This window comes from Hippocampus guttulatus, chromosome 10 (genome assembly GCF_054856545.1).
Source record: "Hippocampus guttulatus isolate MCC_2025c chromosome 10, RoL_Hgut_1.0, whole genome shotgun sequence".
Taxonomy (NCBI): Eukaryota; Metazoa; Chordata; class Actinopteri; order Syngnathiformes; family Syngnathidae; genus Hippocampus; species Hippocampus guttulatus.
This window is the reverse complement of record NC_141270.1, coordinates 16560236-16586815: the sequence shown is the minus strand read 5'-3', so window position 1 is coordinate 16586815 and position 26580 is coordinate 16560236. Positions and strand designations below refer to the sequence as shown.

The following is a 26580-nucleotide window of genomic DNA, read 5'->3' as shown; positions in this document are numbered from 1 at the left end:
CCTGAGTGACTTTCAAAGGCTGCATTTTGTCTTTTTCCTCCCGCTGAGTATTGGCCAAGTTTGATGAGGATGTTTGGATTTTCGCTCCTGCAAACAAGTGTTTCAAATAAAAGTCGACAGCAGAAGAAAACAATCTCTTTTGGCAACATGAAAATAATCCACTGCAGTGCTCTTGGCCTTCGGCTAAAATGCAGCCAGCAGTCTCCTTGATGAGCTCATTAGCATCTGCCACATACCTGGCAGCAAACTACTACCCTTTGTCCAGCAAAGATTTGATCGATTGCGTCACACTTCTCCATGCAATGAATCTCAAAACACTTTTATTTTGAAGTGAAAACTTCAAATGATTTTCATTGCTGGATTCTGAAGGGTTTTGCTAAGATACCAGAATGTGAAAGTTACAGACTTTCTCCGGGTATTTCCCGGCATTCCACAAAGACGAATCTTAAATTAATATACAAATAAGACATTGTCGACTATTTTGAATTTGAGTGTGAATGGTAGTATAGAATATTATGGATGGTTAACAGGGAAGGCCTCAGGCTTTTTTTGTTGTTCTTCTTCTTTTGAAAGCTATTTATGCTCTGGCCACTAGATGTCACTACTGAGTCTTCCAAGCAAGGCAGCTCCATTACGTTTGTTTATGAGCACAAGCAGAAATGCAGCACACCCACAGACTCGTCGGCGAAATGACACCTGCTCTGCAGCCTTCATCTGGTGGTGGCCACAGAATAAGATCATTCTTAAGGGGGTAGGCCTGTGGGTCTCCACTCCTGCAGCAGCAGACCTGACCTGTAGTCCAGCAAGGCAAGAACACAGCGCTCTTTAACACAGTGCACTTGTCACTTCCTTCTTACTGGTTATATACAAAAGTACACAGCTACCCTGTATGGCCTCAGGAACACTTCTCGGTTCTTCTCTGTCTATTTACATTTCTGAGGGAGAGGTGTGTGCGTAGGCCACATTAAGTATTTTGCAAAGGGGAAAAACTCCAGATCCACATGATAGACAACCACACGTGACTCGGAGAAATAGCCAGTGAAGGTGAAATTTGAAGGGCCACGCTTCTGGAAGGTCCAAGTAGCAATTTCGTGAACACCAGCTCCATACAGAGACTGCAGCACAGAACCTGGAGGCAAGCCATCCGGGGAAGGGGGTAACGACAGAGCCAAAGATACAGTCGATAGTTGACAGAAAAGTGGTAAAGAAAAGGGAGTGTGTCACGATTTGCCACTGGCACTCAATGTGACAACCATTAAAGACACTGTAAAGTGAATTCAAACATTTGTTTCTGAATACATTATGCATGTTTGAAGATAATCATGCAAAGACATGACAACATTGTCGTAACTCACTTGTGCAGAAATAGCATTCAATAGTTTTTCAGCATTTCAGGCAAAGCAACACGCCTCGGTTTCCCCCCATACTTGATCACTGATATTCACGTCAGTGGTTATCGATCAAAATTGCGACTTGCAGTTAGCTAGCTAGCTATGCCCACACCCTGAAACAGCATTTCCCTTCAAAAGTTTGCTGCCGTGGCCACATTAGAGCACCTCGCTGTTGGCCATGAGTCCAGGCATGTCACACAGAGAAATCCCAAAATGTGAAAGCATGGGATATTTTTTAAGGTGTGGGATATACTGTATATATATTTTTTTTAAAGTCTGTCTAAACAGCCAAAGTGTGGAATGGGGCTTTGCGCTGGCATAGCTGCTTTAGAGCGCCTCTTTGTCATGGGGTGGAAAAGCCCCGTTTTGGCCTCGCCTCTTAAGCAGCTACATTTTTGTGACTCACACATGTAGTTATGTACAGGCATAGCAAAGAGATGCTACACAAAGTAGAATCCACTTATAAGAGTTATATTTTCTTGACGGCGGCACGGTGGCCGACAGGTTAGCACATCGGCCTCACAGTGCAGAGGTGTAGGGTTCGATTCTGGCTCCGGCCTTCCTGTGTGGAGTTTGCATGTTCTCCCCATGCCTGCATGGGTTTTCTCCGGGTACTCCGGTTGCCCGCTGACAGCTGCGATAGGCTCCAGCGTGCCCATAACCCTCGTGAGGATAAACAGATTAGGAAATGAATGGATGAATTGATATTTTCTTGACAGTTGGCAGTATTATAGATTACAGAGAATGATTATTTTTAATTTTGAAGCGTTACTTTTATAGACTTGGTGATGTTTTTTTTTTTAACTCATTCAAATTGCCATAGTTAAGAACACTGTATTATATTAAATTTGGAAGATATCTTTACATTTACTTTGCAGGGACTTTAAGTGGGTTTGCTCCTCGGATCCCCTCCAATAAAACAAAGACAAAAAACTAAGGACACATTTTATGCTATATCCATTTCATCACAACACGACTGAAACCGGCAGGCACAGCCAAATCCTCTTATCCGATTTGAGGCCATTAATCATTTCTGCCCCGTGATGTAATTTTGAAAAACAAGTAATTCGTCATTAACAGGTGGGCCAGCGTGCTCGATGAGATTGGCTGATATACAGCAAGCCCGTTGTTGGACTTTATACGGGTAATACTGTTATTGCACGACTGTAAAAGCACCCATGCTTACTTGAAATGCTTTGCTTTGGACTCACATACGTTGTCCACAAATGATTGCACTCATTTCTCTTGTTTTACACTCAGGACACACGCATTGAGCTTGCATGCCAGTTTACACATCCAGACACAAGGAAAAACAAACACGCTGAAACACATAGTTGGCGTAATTATCTTTTCATTGACAATGGTGTGCAAACACCGGACATTCTCTCCCATGAAAGGTGATCCACTCCTCTGGCATTGAACCAGCAGGTGCATTACAGAGCCTCATTCATTTGTAATGGTGTCTTTCTGTTACGCAGGTAAACATTGCCACATATTTGTCATTTACTTTGCATGGTCCTCAAATGCTGGTAAACACACCCTTATTGAAATATGCTTGCATGACATAAGGACCGATGCTAACTGTAATCAATCTGAGTGATGTTAAGGATGGAGGGGTGACTTCAACATTGCCCCTGCTGAGCTTTTGTGAACTTTGAACCCGCTTGGAGGCAAATGAAAGCTGCGACTTCATTATAGTCTCCTGGGTCAGGCAACGACAGATAAGGACCCTTATAGTTATGTGTACAAGTTACATATTCACAGAGGTGATAAAAAAGCATGGATGACGAAAGGTGGATAAGCTTATTCGTAAACCCATTTTTTTAAGTTAATATAATTTTCCAAAAGTATGACACATTTTCATGACACACACCGTGTCATGAAAGTCTTGTTTTGCTTATATCACTGAGATTGGTTTGTGGTTTTATGGAGCAGCAATTCGCATCTCTTAAGATCCAATATGGGCTTTCCAGATTAACCTTTAACCTTCAATCACCTTTGTCCTTCATCTGGACCTTCTTCAGAGACCAGCAGCTCGTTAAAAGGAACAGCTGGCTATACATATTGGTGAAGATTGGCAATAGATACTGAGGCACTGAGCATAGAAGAGGGCTATTCGCGAAAACATTCATGCCCCCAACAATAAACTATTGTATCCAAACAAGAGTTGCACTGGAGTCTTTGACCTTTGTTGGTACAAAATAATGTCAATGTCAGTGTCATGGCGACATGCATTTCCATGTTCATGGTCACTTGTATGTAGAACTTCAGGTTTTATATGTGGTCATTCATTCACACATGCTCCAACTTATCTGGTTGGTGTAACAAAGTTAGGCCTTTTGTTTCATCACCATTTTGCATTTCATAATCTTCAGTGAAAAAAACCTCATGAAAACAAATCCTATGTGCTCAAGATTATGCAGGTTGCAAAAAAACAGTCTGAAACAGTCTGGCTGACTGTGAGGCGGCACAGTTGATCACATGACCAGGCATTACCACAGATGGAAGCGGGAACCATCGTGCATTGTGAAGAGATGCTGGAGATTCATACCTTCTGTCTCAACCTCCTCTCCTATTGGAGCGGGCCTGAGACAGGTGGCCACTGGGAGACAAGAAGTGCAGTCAAGCAACAGTAATCATGCTATCAGATACTCCCTTTGCACTAACTGCATAATTAGATCTGAAAATGCATGTGACAAATATGCTCAGGGAGGTGTCCACACAGTCACCCATACCTAACAATCACATACGTGTGCGTCTCATAATGCCTGCATCGATCATTTACACTGGGAGTCCCTTGTTGGGTTAGCAGTTTTCGACAGCATGGATTTTAACATCCTAATGATATTATTATGAGTAATGCACTGTAATTTGATTTTAGTCAATTGTAACAACAAAGGTGATAAATCACAGGGAACGAGTGACTCAGCTCTAAATACATGTAGTACAGCAAAACTGTTAAGGAGTTCCCTTGATGACGCCCATCTGTATATAGTGCACACACTAGCTAGCCTTCTGTGGATGTAGCACTGCACTAACAGGCAGGATGTCAATGGCTACTGGCTAAGATGCAGCGAAACGCAGAAAATGGGGAGTGACGCATTGCAGGTACAGACAAACCAATCACAGAGCGCCATTTCTTCCAGCAAGGGCGTGTGCCTCATCACAGACAAGCAGAGGAGATACATACGCTATAAACTAGACCACCGTCAATTCAAGTATATAATTCGTCTTGTCACAATCCAAACCCTCACAGAAGACACGCGCGCATGTAAAGTAATATTTCGTGAATTATTTTATGGTTGTGGCTTCAAGAGGTCTCAAATGTATGCTTTTAGTCATACGAAAAATATGGCAGTGAGCGGAGGGATATTGAAAAGAGGCGGGGTTTAGGACAACGGTTAAAGGCGAGCCCAGTTGCAGTCGGCCGCGGCGTATTCACCATTCCGAGTGGCAGTGTGGCGAGGTTACGTGTAGCATAGACGAGTAGCGGGTTTTCGTCGTGAATAAGGAGCTCCATCTACGTCGACATGGTAAGAGAGAGAAAAAAAAAACAATTCGTTGTCGTTTTCGAGTGGCGACGTAACGGTATGTTATTTGCGATGCTCCCCATATGCCGCACTGTTACCGAATACTTACAGGGCTTGCTTGGCGCTACTAATTCTTAATTACCAGTCTACGTAAGTGATAACCTCGTTTAGCTTTGTCTGAAAATGAAAGTAACGAATGTCCTCGGGTTTGTCGTTCGTTTTCTCTAGACGCAGCGTCATGGTTGGGTGCTTCTAACAGTTTAATGCACATTCTACGTTTCTTGTTATGTAAATGTTTCTCTTCAAAGCATATTCCTGTTGCTGGTTGTAGAGACAGCTCTTCTACCTAGCAGCATGTGACGACTGTTGTGTTACAGGAAGCGTCGTTTATAAATGAAGTATTGAGCATGCTCTCGAGAGACGCCGTAGCTTTATCCAGGCTACCATTACGTTGGCGCCAAATTGCAAGGAAGTGTGTGTGTGTGTGTGCGTGTGTGTGTGTGTGGCGTTCTCGTGAAAAACGCTCCACTTGAAATGGATGTCATGTGGCGGGGTGTGCTCAAGGCGGGAGCCGCTCTGTGCTTCCCTTTTGGATTACTTAATGAGTTTAAAATTTTGTAATTCCAGTTTTCTTCCTAATGTGTATCTATATTACACCTGTCTTGAGTTCAGCCGCTGGCTTCTAATGCAGATTTGTCATTTTTGAATTGTTTCCTTTCCAGGCTGATCAGCTTACAGAAGAGCAGATTGCCGGTAAGCCATTGCATTATTGCTTTAGAGCTGCTTTCCTCACTTTCTCCCAAAAGGGGCCTGCATTATTGATCCTTGCATCTCTTGGAGAGGGATTTCTGTACTTTTATGGAAACCTACTTATTTTCGGATAGGGAATGAATGAACGTGCCTTGGCACTGAAGGGTTCCCCTGTGGAAAATGTAGCATTATCGAATAAAATGATGTAATCCAGCAGGGCTGTGTGTTCAGTGAGCATGATTTCCTTTGCCCAGGGTGTGTCCGCGGTCAAATGAGAACTTCCGGAATGGTTCCATTTGAAACCTAAACGTGTTTTTATCGCTAAAGTGGCAAATTTCCACCTGCAGTGTTTACCATATGTCACTTGTGTGAATCGGTTAACTTCTCTGGTTTCATTAGTAATTATTACTGAAGTTAATTGCCTGCTTTTCACTGGCAAAATGTTTTTTGCATTTCAGAGGCAGTATTTAGTTCAGTTATTTTAAGGCGTTTGGCAACCAAGCACAATGTGCTATGCTACCTTAGAAACAGTGGCTTGCAGTGTCCTCACATGAAGCAGTCAGACCTCATTATGCAGTTTCCTTTTGATGAAGAACACGTTGGCCTTTGGTGTTGATCTTGCAAATAGTTGGCTTGGTTGTTGCATGCAGACAGACTCAGGTCTGAGTCTGTCATCAGTTTTCAGCCCTCATGGCGTGCTAAATAACGCAGGGTGTCATTAGCCCGCTAACTGGAACTCTGTTTGCCGTCGCTCTTTGTTGAACTAGAACACATTGCCTATGGAGTATGCAAACAGAGTTGATATTGGAAACAGAAGTGATATAATTTCTCTGATCGTCCCCTCAGAATTCAAGGAGGCGTTTTCGCTTTTTGACAAGGACGGGGATGGCACCATCACCACCAAAGAGCTGGGCACAGTCATGCGCTCTCTTGGGCAGAACCCCACAGAGGCGGAGTTGCAGGACATGATCAACGAGGTGGATGCTGATGGTGGGTGGCCTCCAAACGTTCCCAAGGTGTGGTAACTTGGAATCGTCTCCTTGACACATGTTGCTTTTCAGGAAACGGTACGATAGATTTCCCAGAATTCCTGACGATGATGGCCAGAAAAATGAAGGATACGGACAGTGAGGAGGAGATCAGAGAAGCATTCCGTGTCTTCGACAAGGTGAATGACCCCTAAACATGAGCGGCTTATCCAGGAATGCTGAAAGTTAAGACAGTGATTGATGGCCCATTCAGGATGGGAACGGCTACATCAGTGCTGCGGAGCTACGTCACGTAATGACAAACCTCGGGGAGAAGTTAACTGATGAAGAAGTCGATGAGATGATCAGAGAAGCGGACATTGATGGTGACGGACAGGTCAACTATGAAGGTTGGTATTTGCAATTGTGTTAAATATTTTTCAGAAATGTTGTTAATCCCTTGTCATTCCCCTTCCCCACAGAGTTCGTACAAATGATGACGGCGAAGTGAGGGCCTTGTACAGATTTCGTATATAAATTTGCCTTTTTCTTTGTGTAATTTATCTGTAAAATCTTATTAACCCCCTGCGTCCCTGCCCCACTGCTGTCCAAAGGAACTGCATGTAAACTGCATAGGCTCTTGTCCCCATGTCCCTTTTTTTCTTTTGTTGTCATGGTGTTTGAGTGACAAACGGTCATCCAACCAGTAGCCTGCGGAGGCCCTTGGGAGCGGGAGGACCGACTCCTCTGTATTGTGCTCGGGGCCTTTTCTGGCAAGGCGACATTGGCAACCTGTCAGCTGGTTGTCACTTGGCAACACCGTTGGCATGGAAACAATGTAGAGGAGTTGAAACTCTGCATGGACTATGGACAAAGTATATGTGGGAAATCTCTCAGCATTGCACTACTGCAAAAAAAAAAATGACACGGGTGTATCTACTAGGTACTCGTACAAACTCTTTTTGTATCTGCTGTTCTATATACCAGAAAATGACTAATCTTACCATGCTTTTTAATGTTTTACTCACTCATTTTCTTTCTTTCTTTTTTTTTTTTGTGGCCTCTGGCCATGCCTCAAATAATCCATTCCAAGTTGTATATTTTTGTTTTCCAATAAAATTTACAATCTACTCAGATTGGAAAATTGGTCTTTTCTCCGTTTTGAATGACGTAACCGCCATTTTTGTTTTCGTATTGAGGGCTGCATTCTGTTTTTAATGGCGAAATACCCCTCCCCCACTTTGCTTGTATGTCATATTTGAAACCGGTGTCACCTGTCATTTCCCAAATGCACTGAGGAGCATCAGCCAATGCCTCGAATAGTAAGATGGTTCAGATGAAATCTTTTAGTCTAAAAGCAAAGTGGGGCAAATTTTACATCGGAAGTGTGCGCAACAGTACTTGACATTAGAATAGTCAGGTGTCATCACTGGCCACAGGCTGTGTTGTCTTCTGTTGGCATTGTACCATGTCTTATTTAGCCCAGTCTTAGGCCGCTGGGGATGGAGCATACATCAAACTGGTGTAAATAAAGGTGTATTTTTTTTCTCCAAGATTTCTTGTTGAGTTTGTTACAGTAGCTTGCAGGTATAAGTCAGTTATTTTGACATAATAAAGCTCTTGTTGACCACTGCCTCTGGAGTTTGTGTCATGAACTTTGTAGTTTGGTGCTCCTCAATGCAAGTTAGTGTGACTCAATTTATGGCATTGTTGAAAAGCGTTTTACATATAAAAGGAAGTAAGGAGCCATGTCTAACCATGGCTTTGTGTGGCTTGGACAATGTCCTTTATCAGTGTTCCGTGGAGATGACTGAAAACAGTACATAGGGCGTGACTGTAATCACAATGCAACACAATAGCCTACATTTATGGTAAAATACATTCCTGAGTTTATCAAACAGGATTGCTTAAGCTCTTGTATTTGCTTGCCCTAGAGTTTCATGTTTGAACAAGTTTAATTGAATGAATGCAATGTACATGGAGGTCCATATGTACACCCGGTCGGTTCGGTAACTGTCTTTTCCTGTCACACTTGACACCCGATAAGTTTAAACTTAGCTCACAATGAAGTGAGTCAGCTTGTTTAAAAATTGATTGTGAAGTCGCTGCTATAGAAACACAGTTTTAATGGTGCTAAGGTGTCAGTGGATTTCCGGTCAGCCAGATAGTGAGCAGAGCTGAAATGAGTACATTGCAGCGATGTCTCTCAAGGTAGGTGACACATGGAGTGCTGCTCACAGAGCAGATAAGGTAAGGTCCTCAATGTGTGATTTCAAATGAGTTGTCATGTTTTTGCAATTGCCATGACAAAGTTACCACAGCAGAGACTATTGTGTCTTTCGGCCTACATCCTATGTTGATTTCCCAGGCGATAGGCAAGAAGAGCTTCATGGTCACTGGTGACTGGTGGGAGTGAGAAAGGCATTTATTAAATTGCCATATGCTTTGTCACGTCAAGTCGATCAATAGCTTGTACCAGCGGTGTCAAACTCATTTTTGTCGTGGGCCACATTTTAGTTATTGTTTCCCTTGGAGGGCCGTTATGACTGAAACAAAATTTAAAAAGTCAACTACGGTTTATTCAATTATTGTTTGTTACTGTAATGAAGGGTTTGGTTACAAGAAAAGGCTTCCAATATATCTCTTATTTATTACGTATGAGGCCATAAAAAATAATGTGGCGGGCCAGATCTGGCCTGCAGGCCTTGAGTATGACATCTTGTGGCTTATACAGTGGCATCTTCAAAGTCATTCAAAATCTGTTTCAAATCAGTTTTTTTTTCTTGATAAAGTATATTTCAAGGAGCCTATTCTTTGTCAGCACAAAACCTTATATTGAATGTTAAAGTCACAAGTCACATTTCAACTTCAATGTAAGATTAAACCACTGTTAATAATCAGAACAATAAACAATATATGTGTACTTAGAATTCAATCTTTTCACACTGTATCACTGATTGCTACATTTGTAAAATGTTTCACACGTTCTGTTTAAGATACTCCAATGCCAGGCCTGTATCGCATCCGGGACTTGATCGAGGAATCTGACTTGAACCCTATTAGGAAGAACCGTGGCTTTAAAGGCACTGACCGTGAACGTCAGCCGATGGGATTGAAAACAGGGGAAGTGCAGATGCGCCAGTCAATGGCATCCTCCTCTTTCAAAACACGTCCACGGCCTGATGTTGTCACTCTGGGGATTAGGGACAAGGTTGGGTTCATTTAAAACAGCCCAATTAGAAGGAGAATTCAATTGATACTATCTCAGAAGGCAGAGAACTGAGCTAAAAACTCACCGAAAGAGAGCTTCTGGTATCATGATGTACCACTCACCATTGAAAGATTTGCCCTCTAAAATAGGGACTGACAGATCTCTTTAATCCTCTTCCATATTCTAGCATAAAAACACTTCACCGTCCGATTACGATGTGACAGCAAAACCGGTGGAGAAGATGCCCCGCAAGTAAGCATTTGACACACAAATGGTGCGAGCTTCAATCGGTTTCTTCTCCTAACTTCTCCTTCCTTCTCTCACTTCCTTCTCCAAGCACTAAGATAGAGGAGAAATCCCCACTCTGTTCTTTCGTTTTCTCTTTACTTTCCGTTCATCATTGTTCTTTTTTTTTTCTTTCTTTTATGACAGTCCCATCGTTCATTTTCTTCTCCGCAGGCATGCTATATTTCGGTCAAGCGTGCAAAGGATCCCCTTCCCACCCGTAAGTATTTGATCGCCAAGACTCCTTATTCAGACCCATCAGTCTTTCCACCGCTCACAAAACGGCTTTGTTCCAAAACACTTACAATAGGTTTTGGTTACAAGTTGTGGCCTTTTGTAACGTGTATCTGGTTTGGGTCACGCACGAGCAGGTTACGACAACCCCAAGAGCCAAAGAAAACCGATTCTCCTATTTGAAGGCGCGTGTGGTTCACCTTAGGCTCATATTGCAACGTGTTGCAGCCTTCACCGAGTCGCCATGACGGTAGCTGATGGATATTTGAGACACGTTGGCAGCTGCAGTGTTGACACAGAAGGAAAGGCGCAAAGAAATCCCGAGGGTGTTATTACTGCAGAGTTGGGAGCAGTTTTCTGCTGTTAGTGGTGTCACGGTGACTCCGAGATATGTTAATTGTCAAAGGTTAAGCTCATTACACAAATCCTGCCGCAAACTTAACTCGACAGTTTGTCATTGCATGTTCATGCACACATGAACATGCATCAATGACATCTTGTTGATTTTAAATGATCAACTTTCATAGAACGTTCCCAAACGTCAGTGGCTATTTGGTTATATCGCTCTCCCGTTAAATCCAAATGCATTAAGCACTTGGCACATTTGGGAGAATCCTCGACCAGCTCAAGAGAATCAAATAGGGCAGTGATTCCGTGGGACATTAGTGTGCCGTGAGAGATCATTAGGTGTTCCGCAGGAAATGATCTGTCAATTATTCATTCATGTTCCGATCCGCAGATCCTCACAAGGGTTGCGGGGGGTGCCGTAGCCTATCCCAGCTGTCTTCGGGCACTAGGCAGGGGACACCCTGAACCGGTTGCGAGCCAATAATAGGGCACACAGTGATGAAAAAACCAATCGCACTTAGGGACAATTTAGAGTGCTCCATTAACCTGCCATGCATGTTTTTGGAAAGTGGGAAACCGGAGTACCCGGAGAAAACCCACGCAGGCCCGCGGAGAACATGCAAACTCCACGCATGGAGGCCGGAGCTGGAATTGAACCCGGTACCTCTGCTCTGTGAGGTCAACGCGCTTACCACTGGCCCACCGGGCCGCCCCATCTGTCACTTATTCGGAGAAAAAAAAAACATACCGGTATATATAGTTTGGGAAACACTGAAATAGGGAACTACCATTCAGTTTGGATCATAGTGAACTGGAGATGGCCCTGTGGGGGGACAGTTGAATGTTTGAAAATGAAACTGGAGGGTTGTTTTTGTTTTTGCCTCACGTGCACGCCAATATTTGTGGCTGTTGATGTGAGGAAGTGAAAGGCAGCATAACGTGCCACATAACTTGTGGTGGCAACTATTCTTAAAAAATGAGGTTGCTACACGGTGACCCACTGGCTGTGAGACAATAAGATAAGATAAGATAAGATATCCTTTATTTGTCCCACACTGGGGAAATTTACAGCCTCCAGCAGCAAGAATGTAGGCAGAAAGAAGAAGAAAAAAACAAACAAACACCGTTCAATTAAGCGCAATATAAATAAAAAGATTAAAGCAATAGACTCCAATGGTTACGTTTTGAGTACAATTATTTTGATCCCCAAATTTGCTGTGTAGTGGATTGGATCAATTATTGTCCAATCCAAAGCATTGAAAATGGATCGCTCTTTTTCATAACGCCATGTGAATGGTTGAACAAATTTCTTTTTGAGGGGTCTCCTGAAAAGTGCTGATTTTGCAAGTATGAATCGGTCTAACGTCAACGATATATCTAAAAAAAAAAAGACTAATTAATAAGCAAAACTTTCTGTGTGATTGCCCCAGAAGGAAGGCCCTGCTCCGGGTGCGTACACTCTTTCAAGCAAACCTGCAAATGGTATCACTTCCTGTTTCAAATCCAAGTTGCCACGGATCCACAGTGTACACTCGGTGAGTCTTTCTTTTTTCTTCACAGTCGTTAGGAACTTCCTGAACATGCTGTATAGTTGTTTTTTTTTTTTAATCTGGTTCATTGAATTGCAACGTTTTCAAGATATTAGAAGGATAATTGAATGATCATTTTGATATGAAAATATTTGAATTTAGTGGGGGTCATAACATGGAGAAATAAGGTATACAATCAATGTTTTCTTTTATTTTATTCTATTAAGTGATAGAAGCGAGAATATTTTGTTTTATCTGCGAGCCAGATGCGATCATCAAAAGAGCCACATATGGCTCGCGAGCCATAGGTTCCCGATCCCTGGTCTATTAGGTGTACTGTATGTGTCGAATGTTGCTGTTACCCAATCCAGGTGACACCAGGGCCAGGCGCGTACGAACCCCACTGGAAGTGGGTTGACAACTTGACACTGAAGACGACGGTGGACCCATCATTCAGTCTCCTCTTCCGTAACACTCCTTAGTCCGACAATTTAAGAGTAGCCCCCATGCCAGTGATGTTGTCTTCATCCAGTAATAAATGTGAATTGAATTTACCAAACCTGCAGCAGCTTAATAACCTTGCCTGCAATCGGAATTCTCACGGTACTTGTGAGTTGACAAAAACCCGAGAATCCATCTTGTCTCGAGCCGCACCATCATTTAGGAAGCAACAGTGTGTTTGGGGGTGGGATATGGGTCCAAGACTCGGGGAAACAAACTAACCAAACATGGTGTCACCGGTGGACGAATGTATGATTGCTGCGCTTAATTAATTAATTACGGCCTTTATCCGTACATTTAAACAGCAAAAATGACAAACATCAGTCAATGCCATGATGTCGTCTGTGCCAACCATCGACATAACAGGACTCAACTGATCAAAACAAAATGCATGACGGTGATGACATTTTGGTCAAAACACAAGTTAAAGGTTGGCGTGCACAAGTTGCCGCATCGCCCAACCAGTTCCAAGTTTTGCATTGAATGTCCCTCATTTCCAGATCAAATCACATTGCCAGATTGATACTGTGAGAACTTGTTTGAGTGATTGATCAATCTGGCTCTTGCGAGGTTTGTCTCTTAATGCTTGGACTTATGTTGATCTACATAGATTTTCTGATCTGCCAACAGTATAATAGGTTACATCTGTCGCTGAAATTACTGGAGTGACGGCGGCCAGAAAAGCAGAATGATCTTATCTGCGACAAAGGGTACTTCATTCCACTTAACTACATGTTCCCAGTGTTGCTGTCACCCTTCATGTTTCTGCTGCACTTCTCTCACTCCTTTCGCTTCCTCGCTGTTGTTGGCAGTCAGGCAGCTATGCCTTCCTACTATCTCTGCCCTGCGATGCACTCAGGAGGAGGAATGCTGCTCAGCCATGCGTCACATGCACATAGCTTCGTGTGGCATGCTGCTCCCTCGGATAACACATTCAGTATTATGAGCCAAGGCAGTGGCACACAAAAATACAGCTATTCTTATCGCTCCCGACTCTGCATACTCTACATTCTTTCGGCAAACCTAACGCAGCCAATCATTTGGGGAAGTAAAGAATGCAGCAATGGAGGTAATCGTGGCCTTCATTACAGGGAGCAATAAGTCTGAAGATGACAACCATGTTCTTCTTTAATTTAATGATCTAGGACTACAGTAAGGAGGCCCAGTGGTCCAGTGGTTAGCGCATCGACCTCACAGTGCAGAGGTACTGAGTTCAATTCCAACTCTGGCCTCCCTGTATGGAGTTTGCATGTTCTCCCCCGGCTTGCGTGGGTTTTCTCCGGGTACTTTGGTTTCCTCTCACATTCCAAAAACATGCATGGCAGGCTGATTGAACACTGTGAATTGTCCCTAGGTGTGAGTGTAAGTGTGAGTGTGGATGGTTGTTCGTCTCTGTGTGCCCTGCGATTGGCTGGCAACCGGTTCAGGGTGTTCCCCGCCTACTGCCCGAAGACAGCTGGGATAGGCTCCAACACCCCCCACGGCCCTTGTGAGGATAGATCGGTTCAGAAAATGGATGGATGAATGGACTACAGTACATGCTTAGCACACTCATATAGCTAGCATTTATTTCAGCATTTCATTTATCCATCCATCCATCCATCCATTTTCTGTTCCGCTTTATGTTGTTACTGTGTGTCAGAATTTTCATCTACTCATTCTGAAAACCATTTGTGAAGTCAGAGGTTACTGATTTTAGATGAGAGTGTCTGGCTCACAATCTCTATTTTAATTCGTCCCAAAGCTGTTTCATGGGGTTAAGATCCAGGTTCTTTATTTGAGTGAGCCACTTTCTTCCACACCTTTATGGACCTTGCTTTGATGCAGAAAATAGGTTGACCCAACTCTCTCCCCAAAGCTGGAAGCAATGAAGGAATGATCTCAATTATGATGAACAAGTAATCCTTTCGGTGACAGCGGTTACTACAGTGGACAGCTTATCATGTCAGTTTATCAGTTTACAGGGTGCATTTAAAGGGTTCAGATCAAATGTAAACTCTTCATCTTAATAACACAACTATTAATAATACGTTTTGTCTGACTACAGCTTAAAATCACTATTGAGAACATTAAAATTCCATCTAAAAATCAACGACAGTAGAATGACTGTCTTACAAGTAATGTGTTTTCCTCTACTAGTATGATGAAATGTCTTACTAGTCAGGAAAAAGAGTGTATTAATACAAGTAACTTATACTGTACATCAAGGATATAAAATATATTTTTCATACAGTAGCATGCGGATGCTAACTACTGCAGTGTTTTGTCTAGCTAGTTTTGTTAGCTAGTTAGACTTCATTAGCTAGCTCGTAAGACTATGATTGCATGTACAGAACTAGTATGTTCTTTGACATTAATAGTTGGACAAATGACGATGGAGTTTAAGGCGGAGTGCTACAAGAGCACCTGGCATGAGGATGCGACACAGTGGCATCACTTAAGTGTTTTATTTGGGATAGCTGTCACACGAACAGTGCGGCACATTAGCACTTGCATGTCTCAGCTGCCATTTGAATCCCGACCACGTCATTTCACACTTGTGAACATGCAAGATGAAGACTGAAAGTACGATGGCGCATGCCTGTCATTGTGTTCGCGAATCATGAACAGCCATTCTTCCTGTGGAGGCCAAGCCCTCGGTAATCTGCCTCTCTCAACCTTTAGAGGCCATCCTGCCTTCTCATCTCAGTCATCTCTCCAGTCTGCTGCTGATCTCTGACATATGCCTCATAGCGACAATTTAACACTTTTGTAGGAGCGGCCACCCACCTGTTTCTTCACTGCCAATCAAGCTCCCCCCTTTTCATAGTAACACATTATGTACGGTACTATACTTAAATAATAACATATATTTGGGAACAATATGATGAAACTCAGTACTATTTTTAATTTCATTGGCTGGCAATCAGCTCAAGGTGTATTCTGTCTCTCACCAAAGGTCAGCTTCGATAGACTCCAACCCACCAAAAACACTAAAGCAGTATTTTTAAAAAAAGGATATCATGTACAGTATTCTATTTGATTAGTCAAACTGTACCATTGTAATTGTCCAAATTTGAAAACATTTTCCCAGCCACACAATGCTCGGCAGAGTTGTGCTAAGTCAGTAAAGTATGTTCCCAAAGACCAATGAAGGTGTGTTGGTGTTTGCAGGCCATGGCCACTTGGCAATTAGAATGGAAAACTAGGGTCTGGTGTTGCTGTGCCGGTGAAGGGAAACTGACAAAAAGAATTTCACGCAAACATTTTTTTTTCCATTTTACACTCTGAAATGACATCTAAAATATATACAAATGGGAAAAGTAAATTCTGTAACATCTTATGAGTACACACGTCTTTGTCTATTTAAAACATGAGTGGACTAGAGAACACTCACATCTCTAGAAAATGTGATATTTTGTTCATTCAATTTTGGTGACTGAATGCATACAACCCTCTCCTGTATGAGAAACGGCTTTTATATAAACTGTACAGGAATTGATAATAACTGACAGTAAAACACACACACCACACATTAGCACCCAGAGAGAGAGCAAAATGTTCCACACATAATGTACCACGGATATTTTTAACAGCGCTACTATTTCAAGTGAAGAGAAGGCGATTTAAGTGTGATCGAAGATGCAAGTTGCACTGACAGTGTGGAATTACATAATTCAAAGGTCATGAGTTGATGATCTGCACGAACAACATTGGTTTTCTGAGCACGATTTCCAGACAGAGCTGACAATTGTACTCAGATTCTGTACTTAAATATACTGTAAGTTGAGTCATATTTGTGTCACGTTCCTGTTTGCTTTTGCTTTCAGTTTCCAGCGGGAGTCGTGGGCGTTTTCCTTTGATGCCGCACCTGTCACGTATTACCATTAGTGGACTACTTAAGGACTGCTACATCGACAATTTACCGTTGGATTATTCGCCTTGATTGCAGCCCATGTGGCAAGTGCTTATTGTCTAGACCACATATGTCAAAGTGCCGGCCCGCGGGCCAGATCCAGCCCGCGAGAATGTTTTCAGTGGCCCCTGGGATGATATTGATTTATTATTAGAACTGGCCCGCGGCTCCCGGGCTTTCACACGACAATTGTCGAAAATGCCTCGACGATGGCGCTGCCATTGAAACAACGGTGCATAATACATAGAACATACTACGTCAGCCTACCACCAGTCCCGTTACTTGATTGACATAGAAGGCAACCAATCAGATGACTGAATCACCGCTCATGCGCAGACAACAGCTAAGTGCTAAGCTAGTCAGCGAATTACCTCTATTTTTAAGGCAGCGGTGCCCAATACGTCGATCGCAATCGACCAAGAGCCAGCACGCTGGTCCCAAGTCGACCGCGACCGGTGGGAGGAGGAAATAGGAAAAACAAAAAAAGATTTGTGTGTTTGTGTCTTTAGGTTTCATTTATGTTCGGGCGCTCAGGCTGTTGCTCGTTGTGGCGTGCATTCATATGTGCGCGAGTGCATGGTCGCGCGTGTGTGTGTGTGTGTGTGTGTGTGCTTGCATGTGCGCGATCAGGTAGATCGGGAGAGGTTGGTCGCTCCAAAAGTCGATCTTTGCTCAAAAAAGTGTGTGGCTCTTTGCAGTAACACGGTAAAAATATTGGCTCTTAGTCTCTGACTAGTTGGCCACCCCTGGTCTAGACATTCAATTCTGACTCATGCCGTAGTTTGTCTTGTGTTGTAAGTAGTGTTCTTGTTAATTTTGTGTTGCTTATTTTTACTTGCAATTGGATTTTTCATGTACTTTGGTGGCAAGCTATTTTAGTTATTTATATCCTGACCTTCTGCAAGCGCTTTCCTGCTGGGTCAAATGAACGACTGTTGGGATGGTGCTCGAATAATCCAGCGGCTGGGTTGAAGATGAACGAATTTGGGTTCAATTTGACCCAACTGCATTTAGTGTGCACCGAAACACAAATGTCACAAAATATCGACACATGGATTAATGGACTCTATGCATGCTGCGTTTTCGTGTTTGTGGTAAAATGGTTTGTACACATGTGATTGGCATGTTACTGTAACTTGGGAACCATGTTAAAAGTCTAAACCGAGTTGACACTGAACACAGCAGCCTTCCGCATAAACCCATCCCCAGACCTTATACTTAAGGGATGCACATGAAATGCATGGGAGGGCCCAGTTATGAATTAATATCCCACAGACAATGCTTATTTTGCTGCATATATTTGATCCAACCATCGTCTTCACGAAGCACTACTGCTCCCAGTCAATAGTCTTGACCTATTACCGTAGTATTTACAGTACATATACATTGACGCAATCGTATCTATGTCGACGCTGGTGATGAGGCGGACAGAACAGCAACAAGTGACACCTTAATCAGCCCCTATTTGTGACTTTTACCAAACAAAGGGGTTCATAGTTTAGGTGGTGTTAATGTTGACCCGAGATAGTCAATTGGCAATGACTGACAGAAGTCGTCAGAACATTTTTTTGAGTGTTGCATCAACAATAATTCATCCCATTTCACCATAAAATAGGTTTACCCAAACCCATGGTGGCACAGTGAATAAAGCACAGTCTGCGTACTTTCTCAAAGTACAGTATTTCTATTATTATAGCAGCAGTTCTGCAATGACACAATGGACAGAAAATTGGTCAGTCATTGATCATAAACACCAAAGACAACGAATCTTGGTTTGGACAAGAGAAACTGCTTCCTTTCTGGCAACCCGCACATGCACTACCGTGGCCATGCTATCTATAAGGATTCGCAAAACATCCACATAAACACAACAGTGACCTGAAAACCAGCTCACTTACACACCACAATGTGGCTCTCGTTTTAATTGCTGTCGATTGTTATTTAGTCCAGTGTGACGAGTGATGTTTGCCAGCATTGAGTTACTTAAAAATGTTTTATATATATATATATATATATATATATATATATATATATATATATATATATATATTCGGGCTTGAGAAATGTAGTCGAATGGTGACTAAGAGAGGAAAGGTAGTCCGCACTGAAGGGGTCTCACTCCCTGAAGGAACAATAGCAGACATTGAGGACAGCTACAAGTACCTCGGTATACCACAAGCCAATGGCAACCTCGAACTGGCAACAAGGAAAGCGGCTACGGCCAAATACCTCCAGCGAGTGAGGCAAGTCCTAAGAAGCCAGCTCAATGGCAAGAACAAGACCCGGGCAATAAACAGCTATGCCCTGCCAGTGATCAGATACCCTGCAGGAATAATAAGGTGGCCAAAGGAAGAGATTCAGACCACGGACGTTAAGACCCGAAAGCTCCTAACCATGCATGGAGGGTTCCATCCCAAATCCAGCACCCTGAGACTGTACGCAAGCCGAAAGGAAGGAAGCCGAGGACTAGTGAGTATGAGAGCCACTGTCCAGGATGAAACATCCAAGCTCCATGAATACATCAAGGAGAAGGCTCCAACGGATGACGTACTCAGAGAATGTCTCAGACAATGGGGAACAGAGGATGAGGCGCTGGAAGAGGGACAAGCCCCTACACGGGATGTACCACCGGACCATAACTGAAGTGGCTGATCTCAAGAAGTCCTATCAGTGGCTAGAGAGGGCTGGCCTGAAGGACAGCACAGGGGCACTCATCCTGGCTGCTCAGGAGCAGGCCCTGAGCACCAGAGCCATTGAGGCCCAGATATACCACACCAGACAAGACCCAAGGTGTAGGTTGTGCAAAGAGGCACCTGAGACGATCCAACACATAACTGCAGGGTGTAAGATGCTGGCAGGGAAAGCCTACATGGAACGCCATAACCAGGTGGCTGGCATAGTCTACCGAAACATCTGTGCGGAGTATGGACTGGAAACCCCAAGGTCAAAATGGGAAACACCTCCGAAGGTGGTGGAGAATGACAAAGCGAAGATACTGTGGGACTTCCAGATCCAGACTGACAAGATGGTAATGGCGAACCAACCAGATATCGTGATCATAGATAAAGGGCAGAGGAAAGCCGTTGTAGTGGATGTAGCGGTCCCAAGTGATGGAAACATCAGAAAGAAGGAACACGAGAAACTCGAGAAATACCAAGGGCTCAGAGAGGAGCTGGAGAGAGCCTGCAAGGTAAAGGTGACAGTCGTGCCTGTGGTGGTCGAAGCACTCGGGCAGTGACCCCCAAACTAGATGAGTGGTTGCAACAGATCCCGGGAACAACATCAGACATCTCAGTCCAGAAATGTGCAGTGCTGGGAACAGCAAGGATACTGCGCAGAACCCTCAAGCTTCCTGGCCTCTGGTAGAGGACCCGAGCTGAATGAGGGACGGACACCACCCGAGGGGTGAGATGAGGATTTTTTTTTACAGTATATATATATATATATATATACATATAACTGAAGTTATATATATATATATACATATATATATATATATATATATATAGAATTTTGTGTGTGTGTGTGTGTGTGTGTGCGGGTGTGTGTGTGTGATATGAAGTGTTTGTTCTAGTATACAAAAAATGATCGATGTTGAACTTCAATGCATAACTAAACTGGACATCATACACATAAGTACAAACAAGGCCAAACAAATAAAATTTGAAGTCATTGCAGTCAATGAGCTCCTGAAATCTGGAGCCCATGAACATCACCACCTATTGATTTTCCTCCCTGGAGATGCTTTGCCAGACCTCTGTAACCCCGCACAGATGAGAAGTCGCATCTCAAAGGTTTTATTCCACATACACTGTACATAAAGAATTTCCAATCAAGGTGTTTTTTTGCAGGCACATTAATTTGCGGACTGGTTTATGGGGTAAGTTCTTCTATTGGGTTGAGATTTGGGGTATAATCAGAGTTTCTATGTTGTTTTTGCTTTCATTTTGGCGGCCCGGTGGTCCAGTGGTTAGCATGTCGACCTCACAGTGCAGGGGTACTGGGTTCAATTCCAGCTCCGGCCTCCCTGTGTGGAGCTTGCATGTTCTCCCTGGGCCCGCGTGGGTTTTCTCCGGGTATTCCAGTTTCCTCCCACATTCCAAAAACATGCATGGCAGGCTGATTGGACACTCAAAATTGTCCCCAGGTGTGAGTATGAGCGCGGATGATTGCTTGCCTCTGTGTGCCCTGCGATTGGCTGGAAACCGGTTCAGGGTGTACCCCGCCTACTGCCCGAAGTCTATCCCCGGCTGGGATAGGCTCCAGGACCCCCCCCCCCCCCCCCCCCCACACACACACCCTTGTGAGGATAACGCGGATCGGAAAATGGATGGATGGATGGGTTTCGTTTGATAAATTCAGTTAATTTAAAGCAGGGGTGCCCATTACGTCGATTGCGATCGACCGGTAGATGGCGGACTGGTACCAAGTCGATCGCAAGGGGTTTGGAGGAGAAAACAAACAAACAACAATCTAGAGTGCCGAGGGAAGCACTTTAAAACGGTAAGTGTGAGCTACGATAGTTAACAGGCTGCAAAAGTGCGTCGCATGCCTCCGTGTCAAGTTGTTGCTCAACATGGCATGGGTGTGTATGTGCGTGTGCGGTAACAGGTGGATCGCGGGAGCTTGATTGATCGAAAAGTCGATCTTCGGTCCAAAAAGTTTGGGCACCCCGGTTTAAAGTATTTAATTTTTTTTATTTTTGTTGCTGTTTGTCTTTCTATCGCCAGTAGGCATGTTTTATCACACATGTACAGCACACGATGATGTTTGACAGTCTGTGGAATATTTTTCATGAATGTGTGTGTGTGTGTGTGTGCATGTGTGTGCGCGTGTGTGTGTGCGCGCGTGTGTGTGTATGTGTGTGTGAGACATATTCAATTACTCTCTTGGCTATAAAAGCCAGTATGCATGGTGCCGCAACTAACGTGTGGCAATGATGCGTTGCATGGCCACAATGCATAGAAGAAGCCCATCGACACACTTAACCACTCAGTTGCCATCTTGAAGTCCCCGGCGATCTCTTCCCTTCACTTGTACTGCGGTAATTGTTTGGCTCCAATAAATTCATTGGATTCATGAAGAGGAGCTCTTGCATTCCATTGTTTATTATTCAAAGTGTTTGAAATAGATTTTGTGATGTTGAACAGTGCGTAACCCAGTGTCACCCCTCTCGAGTCAGATGTGTTCCGATCATTGAACTCAAGTGTACAGAAGTATATTAGTTGTATGTGTGTGAGTTTGAATGGCAGCATTTGCCCAAAAGACATTCTGAAAGGCTCAACGGTGGCCTCGCTTCCTCCATTAATCCATCTCCTTTTACAGGGGCTGTCAAGACAGTGTTTGTCTGCATCCCCGCTTGAATACGTGCATGCTCTTTCTGTGCCACTGTGAGCGCCTGCAAGTCCATGCCCGTGCATGCATGCAGCAGAACTTGCAATATTTCACTTCTTTACCCACAGGGATAGACCATTCATTTCCCAAAGCCACAGTGTGGGTGTCACACTGTGCTAATGAGAGGAAGGCTGGAAACGAGGGAGATCTGGCTGCTGAGCAATGAAGGAAAGAGTAAAAATAGACAGACAGCTGAAAAAGAAAAGACAGTGATTGATATGGGTTGCGTCATCAGGAGTATTGATAAGGGAAGGTTATTCATATTGGGAGTGTGTGGGCGGTTCGAATGTTTTTTTGTTGTTGTTTTTTTAAGGACTTCAAAATCAAAGAGGAATTCTAGCTGCATTAAAACGAAATATATGATTTAGGAAACAGGTGCTTTTTAAGAACAAAGACAGGTACCGTGCTCTTGTGACAAATCAATTGACACCAGGCTAAGCCTTTGATTGCAGCTGCATCGTAGCTCGCATGGCTACAGCAGGCAAACAAGTCAAACACACACACTGACAAGCCTGTAAAATGACAATGCGGTCATCAGATGCTTCTTGCTGTGCGCATGTGAGTGTGTCGTTAAGAAGACCAGATATCACTCCGCTTTCCCCAGTAACTCAAACAAGGGGGTGGCTGCTAGGCAACCAAGCCACATCACATCAGGCTAGCCTGGAGAGAGCGCGAGATAGGGAGAGAGCGAGGTGGGGGACGTTCAGAGGCAGAAAACTGTGCTGGCAGTGTTACATAAGCCAGTAGGCAAGTCCCAGTGTTCACATTAATGCGGTTAGACACTGGGAGGGGAAGTGATGCCCATTAGTCACAACTGACAAGGCAGGTGAAGATGCAGCATCCGGCAGTGATTTTAAAAGCTGTTATTATGTATAATGGGGAGGATTAAGACTGGATGTGAAGCCCCCCCCCAACCCCATCCCTCCTGAAAAAAAAAAAACAACAATCTTCCACAAAGGCATTGTGACTTGTTACTTGGCTTTTCTTTCACACAAAGCTACTAACAATGCACGATTACTGTGCTTTTACAGTATGAACATCCCCTTTCATGACACACTGATAGCTTAACGGGTCTGCTGAAAAATGAATGAGGGTGAATTTATGTGCATATGTAAGACACGCCAATCAACACAATCATCAAAGATAAATCAGAGGCTAAAATAAAGAGGAATCTGGGCTGCTGTTGTGCCTGCCAACCCTATACAAAATTAATGTCTATGCATTGCTACATACTGTCCACATTCTGCCTTCATGTGTATTCAGTTCATCTTCGTTTTAGGCAAAACCAAATAGTTATAATGATGACAATTCCATCTATTATCACAATTTATAGGTAACTGAACCATCATTGTAAGTCTGTAGGCTTCATTTTCTATATTGATACTAGCCTTATAGGAAGACTTTATGTTTTGCATATTTGGATGCAGTGTAAAATTTAAATCACGCGTATATTGTCAAATAGCGAATTCCTGGAATGAATCTCATGAATTAATTTCATTTTCTGTTCATTCTTTTAATTGAGAGACAAACCTCCTTCATGCACATGTTTACAATTTTTAAGAAAATGTCAATACTGTACATGCTGTGCTGTGAAGCTAAATCACTCTTTAGGCCTCACTTAAAATAACTAACAATGAATACAAACATGGGCGAGTTTTTGTGTCAGTGTTTCGATCCTACCACACAAACAACATCCCTGATGCCTATGACACCCATAGACTATGTGTGCACCAGTGTCGAATCTGTCTGTCAGTTTGTTGACCCACAGCTACAATCCAGTCCAGACTCCTCATAGCTCCCTGGGGATGATGGTGAAAGGTCGGATGGGACAGGAAGCTTCCAGCTCCAGAGCTGTGAGGAAGCAGTCGGGGGCCTGAGTGGTTCCCAGAGAATGCAGAGCCTCTCCCAGTCCACTCCACGCTTTGTGGGACGTGTTGTGGATTTGAACGGCATCACGTAGGACCTTCTCCCCCAGGTTTGCACGCCCCGTCTTCACAAGCAGCCGACCCTGCGCAAATAATTGTAAAATTATAATTCATATATAATATCTTTCACAATTTTGTGAAATCAATGTTTTACGACGACCAATACCAACCACAATGAACCCTCCCACAATATATGAGAACCAGTTCAAGAACTGCATCAAAATACTCTGCCTTGCATCAAAAATGCTCAATTTTGATTGACATTGTCAAAGTAGTATTCATTCATAAAGTGTGTTTAAAATTGTAAATGCAGATTTCAGTAGAGCACAACAGTCTCATAACTTGAGGAGCTCTCATATTGGATATCATTATTGATCTTAAAAAAAAACGTAGGACCTCACAAGGCTGCTGGCTTGGAAATCGTATAGTTCAAGACCTGCTGGGAACGGACAAACACCGTAGTACTAACACTAACACACAGCACTAAGTTTCCCCTACAAGGACTGTGGAAGTGAATTTGAGGGAAGCCTCAAACCTTGAACTGCTCCACAGCGTGATATATTGTAGCCTCTTCTACTCCACTACTACAGTGCCGCTGCTATACACGTGCAAACTATTTCTCCAGCGATTGTCTGGCGACCAGGCCAGAGGGTACCTCGCCTATTCCCCAAAGTAAGCTGGGAAAGGCTATGTTAATATTCTAGGCTAATTTCTTGTCAATGCTATAATAGCTGTACGTAACTTGCATGCCACTTGGTAGAGCACAGGTTGAGATTCACATGAAGGTCGCTCTCGAGGAGCTCTGACGAAACTTTCAATGAGAGCGTGTACACCCGCTGTGTCTACCTTGGGTTGTTTTTTTCATTTTCTTGCTGCTGCTGAGAAGAAAAACTGTCGTTTATGGAGAAAAGTTATCACGGGATGCACTCGTACATGCAGCCTTGCCAGGATATAAAAGTCCCTTTAATAATGAGCTATTGTTCCAATTATTTCTCCCGGATTTGGATGGGCTTGAATTCTCTGGTGGAACTGCATGTTACATTGACACAATATTTTAGCAAATCTGAAACGCAACTGATGCATACTTTGGGGCTTTTAGGCATTGCGAGATGGCAGCTAGATAACAGCAGTGTTGTGTTAGAAATGGGTCAAGGTTTTATTATGTTTTATAAGTAATTCGCAACCGCACTGGATATCAACATGCCTCGTGTTAGCCCCGCCCAAAATATTAACTATGATAACTGAGAAGGTGAAAAAAGTGTTTTTACGCTTTGGGTCGTATTTATGTGCCAATTGCAAGTCTAGCAAAAAGTGCAGTCTAACTGTGCACATGGGTGGAGCCTTTAGTTTGGTATTTTCGTAGAAATGCGAAGGTTGAAATGGGCGTCTGTGCTGTTGTGGGAGTGAACACAGCCAATTTGTTTCTCGGCCAAAGGAAGCAGCTCCTCTCATTCCCTTTCAATTCAGTGCAGGAGAAGCGCACAAGCGACATGGAGGAAGCACAAACGGACTCGCCAGAAGGTATCAATGTGAGCCAAGCATTTTACATTTTTGAGGAACTGCAAGACAATCTCCACTTGCGGATGGTGTAAAGCTGGCCACTGTGAAGTGGGCACTTGCAAACCAACTTCCACCCATAGCGTGGGGCTGTGTGTGACAAACACCAAACAGCCCCGCCCACCTAACATTATTCATACACTTCATATTTGTTCTGTGGCGTCTGTAGCATGTTTCAGTTACCAGAGAGACCACATTAAAACATTGTTATTAACATTATTATGGTGTTTCTGCTGCTAGTAAAGGTACATAAAAATACACAACACATTCACATTTGTAGTTGTAGCAAATATACCACCCCGCTAATACCTACCTCCTCCCATTTGCCATTCTGCAAGAATTATGGACTTGTATTTATTGGTCCATGGCGGAAAAAAGGTTGGGGACCACAACGCTTGACAATAATGAGCAGGCAGAGGTCATGGAAAAACTGAATTTTCAACTTCAAAACAGTCCACTAAAAGTGGGCAACATCTCACAGTGAACAGATTGGAACTTGCAACAAAAATGGGAAGAGGAACATTGGGACTGCTTGTTTCTGGCATCACAGGAAATAAAACTCGTACCGGGTTGATTTTACTTGAACTGCTTCAAGCCATCTGTCTCTTGTTTTACTTCAGCCGATCGCAACAAGCTTGGTGATGCAGATTTGTGTCTCGTGAAAGCACAAATGAAGTGAGCTGAGCCAAGCTGAGTGTTAGCTAATAAAGCAAGCTAGTTAGTTGTCTTTCCATTCCTCTTTCAAATAATTTGGAAAATTTGCTCAAAATACACCACCTAAGACAGCATCTTTCCTTTGCAGGTGAGAATAAAACCATAATTCTACAAAACAGACAATCCTAGTAGCATTTTGTTACGGAATTAAATGTCATTGAAGAAATTAGTTGCAGACCGTGCAGTAAAAAAGTATTTGCCTCCTGCCTATATTTAACAGACTGAAATGTCTTGGATCATCAATCCAATTTTACTATCTTACAAAAACAACCCAAGTAAAAACAAAATGACGATTTCATTTATGAAAAGGAAAAAAAAGTCTAAACTCATCTGCATCTATTTTAAAAA

General features: G+C 43.3%; 2 protein-coding genes and 1 long non-coding RNA gene across 3 annotated transcripts in view; 1 reads left to right on the top strand and 2 right to left on the bottom strand.

Moving 5' to 3' along the window:
- The first annotated feature begins 4778 nt into the window (after nucleotides 1-4778).
- Nucleotides 4779-7769, top strand: calm2a (calmodulin 2a (phosphorylase kinase, delta)). The gene is made up of 6 exons (XM_086122009.1): nucleotides 4779-4924; nucleotides 5644-5674; nucleotides 6518-6661; nucleotides 6733-6839; nucleotides 6914-7049; nucleotides 7122-7769. Exons 1-6 carry the CDS (start codon nucleotides 4922-4924, stop codon nucleotides 7148-7150), a joined length of 450 nt encoding a protein of 149 aa, XP_085978135.1. The 5' UTR covers nucleotides 4779-4921; the 3' UTR covers nucleotides 7151-7769.
- Nucleotides 7770-8933: 1164 nt separating this feature from the next.
- Nucleotides 8934-10043, bottom strand: LOC147199461 (uncharacterized). The gene is made up of 3 exons (XR_015101963.1): nucleotides 9936-10043; nucleotides 9731-9832; nucleotides 8934-9042 (listed from the first exon to the last, which is right to left on the bottom strand). It is a non-coding gene; the product is annotated as an uncharacterized LOC147199461 (long non-coding RNA).
- Nucleotides 10044-23557: 13514 nt separating this feature from the next.
- ttc7a (tetratricopeptide repeat domain 7A) overlaps nucleotides 23558-26580 on the bottom strand; it is a 39542-nt gene continuing 36519 nt past the window's right edge. Inside the window, exon 21 of the mRNA XM_086122029.1 lies at nucleotides 23558-24044. Within this exon, the coding sequence (XP_085978155.1) occupies nucleotides 23826-24044 (219 nt within the window). The 3' untranslated portion in view covers nucleotides 23558-23825. The remainder of the gene's footprint in view (nucleotides 24045-26580) is intronic.